Source organism: Polypterus senegalus, chromosome 1 (assembly GCF_016835505.1).
Source record: "Polypterus senegalus isolate Bchr_013 chromosome 1, ASM1683550v1, whole genome shotgun sequence".
Taxonomy (NCBI): domain Eukaryota; kingdom Metazoa; phylum Chordata; class Cladistia; order Polypteriformes; family Polypteridae; genus Polypterus; species Polypterus senegalus.
In genome coordinates this window covers 147779352-147789492 of record NC_053154.1, presented here as the reverse complement: position 1 = coordinate 147789492, position 10141 = coordinate 147779352, and the positions used below count along the sequence as shown (strand labels likewise).

At 38.7% G+C, this 10141-nt stretch overlaps 1 protein-coding gene across 2 annotated transcripts; it reads right to left on the bottom strand.

Moving 5' to 3' along the window:
* Nucleotides 1–2642: 2642 nt before the first annotated feature.
* Nucleotides 2643–9747, bottom strand: rnf7 (ring finger protein 7). 2 transcript variants are annotated; one of them, XM_039760244.1, is made up of 3 exons: nt 9528–9745; nt 4960–5007; nt 2643–3269 (listed from the first exon to the last, which is right to left on the bottom strand). In XM_039760244.1, the coding sequence occupies exons 1-3, from the start codon at nt 9700–9702 to the stop codon at nt 3151–3153; spliced, it is 342 nt and encodes a 113-aa protein (XP_039616178.1). In that variant the 5' UTR covers nt 9703–9745; the 3' UTR covers nt 2643–3150. The 2 variants fall into 2 exon arrangements, with proteins under 2 accessions (XP_039616178.1, XP_039616188.1); XM_039760254.1 differs by having other exon boundaries at nt 3213–3269; nt 9535–9747.
* Nucleotides 9748–10141: the final 394 nt, after the last annotated feature.

The following is a 10141-nucleotide window of genomic DNA, read 5'->3' as shown; positions in this document are numbered from 1 at the left end:
ACTCAAACAAACATAAGATCATGCAAACACAGGTATCTGAAAGTGACAACAGTAAAAGATGTCATTCTTTGGGTAATGAACAATATGAAAGGATATACTTAACTTGCAGTTTATTTTTTACTGACATTTAAACTTTTTTCCCATCCAACTTCTATCCCGGTTGCTCATTTCAGAGACCAAGAGCACCAGCTATATTGGGTGCAAGGTGGGACCAAACCCTCCAATGGAGCACCACTCCAGCACAGGGCTCTCCCACTTTTACTTCAAATGCAACATGTAGTCTAATATGGGCTTCTTTAGGATAAGAAAGGAAATAAATATGACAGCAAAACTTTTTAGCATCTACGGGATCATTCCAAAAATGACTGTTTTGAAGGGGGGAAAAAAAATAACGAATTATTTCACATTGCAGGTATAAAAATAAAGTGAACTTTTCAACACAAGTTGTGTCATGAGTCACTATGAGCTAATATAGTAAAAAGAGTGAACTTAACCTTTATTCACCCACAAATTAAATGTGATTTTTATGAGAATTAAACTTGTGGAGAATTAAATTATTTTAAAATACATTACAATTCGCAAGTACGGCCTTAGTGGCTGCAGATTTTTTGTCTCCATCAAACTTGTTAACATTTTTACACTTAATTTGATCACTAAGGCCCCTAAGGCCAGAAATTTTTCTCAGTTTTTGTTTTTAGTCCACACTAACCCAGCACTTGCAATCCACAAAAAATAAAAGATTTCTGAAACTTCAGAGGCGGATACTTTTGTAAGCACAGTGTGGTATGGACGGTCGAGAAAAGTTATTTCCAAAAAAACGCTACTCTAATGCAACTCTTTTATTCTTTTTTCATGGCTTTTCCCTGATTGGATCCTGCTCATTACAATGTCACATTCTCTCACTAGTTGCCCTTCACAAAAGAAAAAGATATTCCAAAATTGCAGGCAGAGAAGAGTTGCTTTACCAATATGCAACTAAATTGTGATTTGTAAAGTCTGAATGTTGCATACATTTGTAATAAGCAAATTACTCAAGGTCGCTAAAGTTTTGTGATAAATCCTGTGGCCAGCAGTATTACTATTGTAGTCAGAATTTCAGAGCCCTGTAAAAATCAGACTGTAAATAACTCAACTGACAGTCTCTTATCAATGTTTCTTACTTGCACGTCATCTCTTCAGTAAGCAGGAGTGAATTCCTCAGCAATTTCAGTAACAAAAGGCGCTTAAAGTGGTCAGGTGTAGAATGCAGCTGAGCTCACAATATTACAGGGCACAGCGGAGTAAAACAAAGATACAGACACACACAAGTATGCACAGATTGGTGTAATTTCTATATTGATGCATTCAGATAGCTGTAGACTGCTCATTATCAATCCTGTCATGAAATGACCTGATCACTCAGAGTCTCGCCCGTGCCAATAGCTTTGAAAGTGCATAAAATATGAGGGAATCCAATTTTCACAGGGCTCTGAATTTTTCATCACATTCATTCTTTCATGGATATTCTGCCCTATGCATGCATGTCCAGTGTAGGTGAACGCCTATGTCATATGTGTTTCAGCTTATTTAAGTGTGGATGGCAAAACGTTTCTAAATGTTGTAAATACTATAGTGTGGACAGAGATCTGTTTTTAAAAAAAAAACAAAAAAAAAACACTGTTTATAAATGAAAAGATGGCAGTATGGACGTGGCCTAAGACTCTCAATTGCTTCTTTTGATCATAAACAGCTGCAGTCAACATTTTTATTTGCTGCTTGTTGACTTAAATTACAAAAAAAGCCAGCAGCAGCTAATTCAGACTACATCCACAGTGTGATTACATTTAAATATGACTTTTCACAATACTATTTTCACATTGTTTACAAAAGTATCTTTGTCCACACTAAAATGATCAAAAGCACAAATGACAGCCATGTGTCTACATTGAGCATGCATTGCCAGCCACAGGATTTATCACAAAACTGTAGTGTCTGGTCAATTATTTGCAACATAACAAACGGCATAGAAAGCAATTCTTGTACATCTGCTATGTTGGAATAGTTTTCTTCCGCAAAGGGTGATCTATCAGGGAAAGAGACCTTGAAATGAGCAGGTTCAAATCAGGTAAGGGCTGCATAATAGGCACAAATCAACCTCAGCGAGATTAGACGCAGTTTTCAAAAGTCTACATTTTCAATGTCCATACTGCAAATTTTTCACAAATGTACAGCTCTAAAAAGTTTTTTCAAAACTCTGTATTTAGGGGGGTTAAAAATGTTGGTGTGGGCAAAGGGTGGAAATGGAGAAGAATATCTGCATTTTTAAATGAAAATGCAGTAATGTGGACACAACACTCCCTTTTACAACCAATTATGGCCATCCTGAAGTGTGTCTGAATTAATTTTTTCTGGAAAAAAGTGAAAAACTGAGACTAACTAATCCTGTTATCTGATAGAGAAAAGATCTACAATATAAGAATGGGAACACTAACAAATCAAAAAATTAGATAAGATGTTACTGACAAAGATTACCTTACGACTAAACAGAAAACCTCGGCCCTCCAGGACTGAACCTGAAGGTTCCTGCCTTAATTCTTTGATTTTGCACTTTTATACATTATTTTTAGAATAGCAATTTGTAACAAATAAATAAAAATAAAATAGCCTTTTAATGTCACTTTATTCTGTTTTATTTTCAGTTACTCAAATTGCAACTGATTTTACTGTAATTCTGTACCTCCCACTCAGACAATGTGTCAGTGACTAAACCCCCCATTTATTTTGTAATTCTTGAGAAAAGGCTGCCTGCAAGTGTCATTAAAGACTCACTGACCCAGTATTCCAACAGCAAAAGATTTAATTTGTGTTCACAATGCAATGAAGGAGATCAATTAAATAATAATGGATTCTTCATCCTCTCTCTCTCTCTCTCTCTCTCTCTCTCTCTCTCTCACTCTCTCTGGTAACAGAGGCTCATAGTTTGAGTTATATACGTTTAACGTGCTACAACACACTGCTTCTATTAAATAAATAACGGGACACATTCTGCAGCAGCTTTTGTACTTCCCAGTAATCCTCTAAGAGCGGTGGGTCAAGCAAACTGACAGCCTTTCAGACATGGCTGCACAAAAAGACGTGTCAATAGTAGAATTTCAAACACGTTGGAAGCTTTCATTTTCCTATTCTCTGCACAACCCAGTCTTGCTGACAAAGAGGACAGCGGTTATTCTGTTTCACCCAAAGGGACATGCAGCAGTTGTGAAATGAATGGTTGCACTCTCCCCAGACAACTGAAAGAAAATAAAATATTAAAAATATTAGTCAACAAATAATGCATTAGGCTGCTGTTTGAGTGATGATCTTCTAAACCAACACACATGTATTGTGGAAATTTTGTGCCACTTAATGTATGACAGGGACAGGAACATGCATCATATTAACTGGAATGTGCTCGAGTGTCCCAAAGGGATTTCAAACGATCACTGAAAGGGCACCAGGGCTTTTAAAGGGGCTCAGTATGGGCATATCCGGGAGAATCGGTCTGTTAAGGGGTAAGAGAAAAGTTATTTCAGTTAACACAGATATGGAGAGGATCAGAATGTTAAAAGGACATTACATGCAGCTTACTCAAAAATCCTTGAGCCATAGTGGAGTGTCAGTAAAATCTCTAGCAAAAGTTTATGTTTAAGAAGAAGAATAAACAGAGGCCCACAGGAAAAGCTCCCGAGGTTTGGTTTTATTGCTTATTTATAAGACTTAAATCGGATGGCATAGCAGGCCACTTGTTAGGATGGTTGCCTCACAACTGCATAGGCCTCGTACAGCCACTAACACAGTTTAAATATTCTCCCCTCAGCTTTGTTAGACTCTTCCTAAATCCAGTCAGCTCATTTGCCAACTTAAGAGTGAACAAGAGTGTGTGTGTAAAATTAGTCTGTGACAGATTTAACATCCCATTCACAGGTTAGTTAAGATTTTGCTGCTGGGTTAACTTTTGGCTCCCTACAATCCTTAAATGGAGAAGGGAGCATCAGAAAATGGATGGACGGATGGCATAAACTTACATCTACAATTAAACAAGAACATTCTAAATCTAACCATGGGTCTTTGTGCCCATTATGTCACACAGGAGTGATATCAATATTCTAAATGAGGACACCTCACTCTAAGGATGACATTGACTCCTTGTCATATATTAGGAAATGACTAGCACAACTATTTGAATTGGATGGCACTGTTTATTCCTCAAGATGGAAATACGCTTTAAAGGCATACCAGCTCTTTAGCGGAGTCCATTGATGCCGTGCCATACACAACATTACATTGAACGCTTGATGTCAAGGCAAGTGTTGAAATACAAATGTGTTATATCAAATCATTTTACTGCACTCAGCCATGGACTGATCAACAAGTTGCATGTCTGAACCTGAAAGGGCTGGCTGCTCTACAGTGCCGACTTGTAAACTGGCCACATTTTAGTCAATATAAGGTGTGAATCAAAAGTTCCCACGTTTGTAGTTTATCTTTCTTTTTTCAAGACCAAGTGAAAGTGGACACCAAAAAACACAATATCAGTGATTGTGTTATCACCAGCTGTGGCATATGAAGGAGACTGGTGCAAGTGGACTAGATGAGAATGACACTCAAATAGTGAGTTGTTCTTCAGCACTCAGGGACTGTACCATACTTGTAGTTTTCCTGTTCACTTGGTTCTTAAACAAGAGACACACATGATATAAAGCTCAAATACAAGAAAGAAACTTGCATTTCACGTAGTTTACCACACAGTAGCTAATCATTGGCCATTTACAAAACCAGCACAGTAATTTTCCCTTTCAAGTTCAGACTCAAAAGAAGATGTGAGTCGTGCCATGCACCATCTATCTACACTCTCACCAGATCATTTAGTTCAGGGTCAAGGGGGAGGTTAATGGTAAATGCATTAGAACACAGAACAGTCACTGGAACCATCAAACTTACCAACACAGTCCTCCTGCTTATTCTCAGCCTGACAGCGCAGACAAGCATCTAAACAACAGGGGAAAAAAAAAAGTTTGAGTACTCGAGACCTGCTCTGTGAGGAGAGTGGGCCTGACTTACACAAATGTGTTCATTTCAGATACAGCACTTTGGATTATTACTGAACAGAAAAACAAACAAACACACACAGACACACACAGGCACACACAAAAAAAAAAGATCAGTCATATCCAGTTACAAACTAGATGGGGATAACATCCTAAAATTAAATTAAACATTAAATGTTTTTTTTTTTTAAACTATTGATATTAAAAGTAATTCAGCATTATAATTCAGGGGTGGCACCGCAACAGCAAATCCTGGCAACATCGGGTGCAAGGCAGACCCCATTCCTGGACGGGACTTCAGTCTGTCACTGGGCCCACTCTCTTGTACACCCACAGCGGCCAACTCCACCCGACAGATCGATCTTTGGTACAGTTAAGGTCATAATGATTAACCCCTGTCCAAAACAGACCACAACTGCTAATTTTTCTAAGAAAAATGACTAGTATTTAAAGAGTTTAAGAGAATTGTTACAAAAAGAACTAGGGCACAATTTCCAAGACGTTTGATGGAAATATTTTACTGATGCACTTAATTGAAACAAGGAAAGCACAAAAGTAGCATGACCAAACTTATTAAAACTCTCACAATTAATCATCAATAGTGTATCCCTTCTGACTCCCAACTGATGGCAACCTCTTGCTGTGGTTTCTCACAAGGTTTGTGCAAGTCTCCAGAGGGCTCTTAGATCATTCCTCTGTGACTAAATACTCCAACTAGGGGTGTGCAATATTGGCAACAAATTATATCTCGATATTTTCTAGGACTTTGACGGTAATGATAATTAGGCAATGTTTTGCACCCTTTAAAAACATGTTTGTAAAAGTCTCATCTAGCTTGGTCTTGATAATAGGATATTAATTGTAGCTTACTAATGAGATTAATGGAAATAGCAGTTAAAGAAAATGGGAGGGAGATAGATAGATAGAGAGAGAGAGAGAGAGAGATAGATAGATAGATAGATAGATAGATAGATAGATAGATAGAGAGAGAGAGAGAGAGAGAGAGTCCCAATGGAAAATTCACATCATTCAGCAGCAGTATACTAATACAAAAAAACAATGTTAAATTAAATAGTAATAAAAATGCATGTAAAAGCAGACAATAACTTTGAGTAACGTTAGCATTTACTCTTAAAACCTGAAGTAAAATAACACATAAACTTTAAAATCACCAGTCAAATTATTACTGAGATCTAATGGTACAAGCATGAGTAAACCATTTCAGAGTGGTCTACAGGATTTACAGAAAGAGTTGAACAAAGACCAGCAAACTATTATAATGAGAGCATTTTAAACAGAAACATACCCTTAATGTAAACAAGATATGAATCAAGAGAGAATGAAATACTAATCATAACTGAAATTCAGGGCATGAACATTACATTGTGGATAAACAAACTGCTGTGCTGTAATGTGAATTGTGCAGCATATAAGCAAGAACAAAAATCTTACATACTGTACTACAGTGTAAAAATCCAGAGTCCTGTCAAACACTGAAAAGGGGAAAAAAACTACTGCTTTTGTAAACAAGTTCTGTCGTGTATTACACCAAGATACAAAACAAAAACAAACCTATAACATTTTTAAACAAATGACTAACTTCAAGTTCTGTCCACTATTGCACAATGATATCAGAAAAAATAAAACAATTGTAAAATTCTACTGAAGACACTCCAAGTTATGCGACAGAAACACCAGTCTGTCCACAGCATCTGGCTTCAGAGCAGCATGGTTACATGTTACAACTTTCCTTCCGGTGCTGAAAGCCCCCTCAGAAGGGCTGCTTGAAGTGTTGTTTGTGCAATTATAATCAATTTACTCTTAGTAAATACCTACACTTTGTTAATTTACTTATAGATCATTCTGGCTATATGTGCATTTGCACCTTTTTTGCATACATAAAATTGCTATAATTCTTGTTACATGTGTATTTGTGCCTTTTATTGTCCGATGCTGTAATTCAGAAATTTCCTTTAAGATTAATGAAGTTTCTATCTATCTAAAGAACTGGCAGCAGCTGACTTTAGCCTTGTACTCTGAAATGCATTTCTTAAGCAACTGGGTTGAAGGAAAAACCTGCAGCTACTGCGGCCCTCCAGGACCAACTTTGACCATCCCTGGTCTAACGGCATGTTTTTTTCGTCTGGGTCTGTTTAATTCAAATGTTAAAATATGAACATCTGGACATGTCTGAACATCTTAACTGCCACCTACAGCCCTGTTATTGACTGTACCACTTCTTCAGTATCCAAGGCAGCAGTTCTTATGTGTGCTTAGGGGGTGCTTGTTCATTTTATTATTTATTCATTACTAGGGGGCTTCGCTCGACAACCCCTACCCCCACCCTGCCAGCGCTATGTGCCGTTGTGAAGGGTGGGGGCTGAACGCACAACAAGGAGATGCGGCTGCTCCTACGAAACCCCTCTTGCACAGTGACGCAATGGGAAACAAATACATTTTTTTTTTCTACCTCCTCTTTGCTCAATCAGCTGCTGGGTTGCTGCTGCTGCCATGCCTCGTGATCTTCATCTCACATGGCACTTCAAACGTTTAAAAGCCTGTACAGCACCTGACCTTTTGTCTCACTTGTCCCCCAGATATCGTCAAACACTATGTGATCTCTTTTTGCTGTTCTGTTATTTCACCGAGTAATAAGTGCCGTTGTTTTGCGCTAATGCGATCTTTACTCACATTTTTTTTGAGACTTTCAAATTTTCCTACTTCATTATCTCTAACCTACTCTGCATGTGTATCACGAGACTTGCTTCCAAAAGTTGTAAGTATGACGTGACTTGTCTGTCTCTCTTCCAAAGATTACGTTTCGTCACCAGGAAAAAAGTCTTGACGCAAGATTTTTTTTTATAATAGAGAGATTTATATATTTTGCTTCCTGGAGCTTCTGTAAAGTTCTAAATTCCCCTTGGGGAAAAAATAAAGTACATCTATCTATCTCAAAGCACTCTCCACATGAATACAACTTTCAGGCAGAAACCTTAATGTAGCTGAGCTCAAGTTAAGCCCTTGCCCATCTTCACTAGCTGGCAGGACTCAAGTTCACATCATGTGTGCCCTGTGTAAGTAGATCCCAGCTACATTTACAGGTACTCACTGTGACGGCGAAATACACCCCATTGGCCAGTTATGATTCTCTCCAAGCCCTGAAATCATCACAACAAGAATCCTCCCCATTGATTACCTAACATTTTCAAGCCCGTTTACAACAATTCAGAGTCATGTGAGTGCTGAGAATATCCCGGCAGCGCTCGATCATGGACAGGGCGCCATTCCACTAAAGCACACCCACATTATAAGAGTTTACAACAGACCCAATACATCTAACCTACAAGAGTTCAGCAAGAACGTGGAAATTCCACTGGAACAACATCTAAGCGCAGGATTCGCGTCCAGGAGCCTGGACGTGCAAGCAGCAATTCTAACCCCCGTGCCGCTTGGCTGGCCTGGCCCGTATGGACTACATAATCATGTAGCACGACATCATTAAAGCCACATAATGCAACCACAGCAGACCCAGTTGGGAGACCTTCAAACATAATATGCGGTATGAAAACGGCTAGTTTTGGCTTTACATTATTTTGAAATATTTAGTTAATTCACTATTATGTACTTCGACCCCATGATGTAAATCTCAACTTTTCACCTGAAAACCCCGAATTAGAGGGGCCTACGCTAATTCAGACTTTTTTGTAAACTCGATGGTTAAAACAGCTATCGCTTTTACTTTTGAATTTTTGCACTCATAATATTGAATCTGTGGACATATTAATAAATTATCAATAAATTATGTATATAAAATGTATTAAACGCTGTGAATAACTCAGTATTTACAGGAAACTGTGCATTTTTTTTTCCATGCACCACAATGTAGTGACACGAATTCACGGGTAGGTGGGGTTACTTCCGTACAATACGAGTTAAAACCGCAAAATACGAGAAAATTTAACGGACAAACCGAACTAGTTTTCTACAGACATATTGCTGATAAATAAAACATAACCAAGAAATGCAGATTTGAAAACAGATGCAAACACAGCCACGGCTGAAAAACGAAGCACAGCTCGGTCCGGGGAGGTGTCACATCATTATTGCTCCGGCGCACCGCACAGGCTGGCGACGACACGGAATGTTTGGACGAAATAAGCCCAACAACGACCACCTATTCGTGTAATAATAGTTACGACAATCATGTCATTTTATCGCACGGAAGTTTCAGTCTTTGCAGATAAGAACTGTCCTTCAATGTATTTGAAAGTGTTCATTCGGAATCGGCCGAGATGTTTAACTGAATGGAAAAGAAAAAATGGGGGAAAAAACAACAAACTGTATACTTAATGCATTATGAAAAGCCGAAATGAGGTCACCGATGTATGAGAGCTTGTCCCCATAGAGGCACGACGAACACGGTGACTTCTTTTCCTACTTGATTTCATCTGTGACGCTTACCCATAACTTGCACTCTGCAGATCGCACACGTGTCGCACTCCACGTCCCAGCTCCACATCGCCACTGCATTCCATTTCTTCAGTGAAAACATCTTGTCCCCAGCAGATTTCGATCCGGATCCCCCGCCATGAGAAGGAGGCAACCCTAGATCATCCCCGTCGTCCATCTCCGCCATAGCAAGAGGAAGAGCACGGGGGGATTAAAGAGCCGGAATGGAGTGTATGACTGTGCAGTACCCAACGACGAGCACGAGATGGCGCGTAGCTGACGGCACTTGGGGACGAACTCTCAAGCGCTCGCTGTCTTCTGGGTTCGATACGCGCCTACATGGTGGTCTGTAAGTAAGGATGCTGGCAAAGATATCAAATGGAAAACAACTGCGTTTAGGCATATATGTGTATTAATTAAATGCTTCATTTGGTTGATTTACTAATAGAGTTACCGACATGTAAGGGCCATACATAATGGAATAAAAAAACATACACAGTAAGCTACAAGGAAAAACTTTACTTTTAATATACAAAAATAGCTGGGCATTTAATTCGTTAATTTTGGTCTAGGAAAACTTATAATGTGTCTGAACTTCTATTTAACATTAAACAGCCTGGTTATAT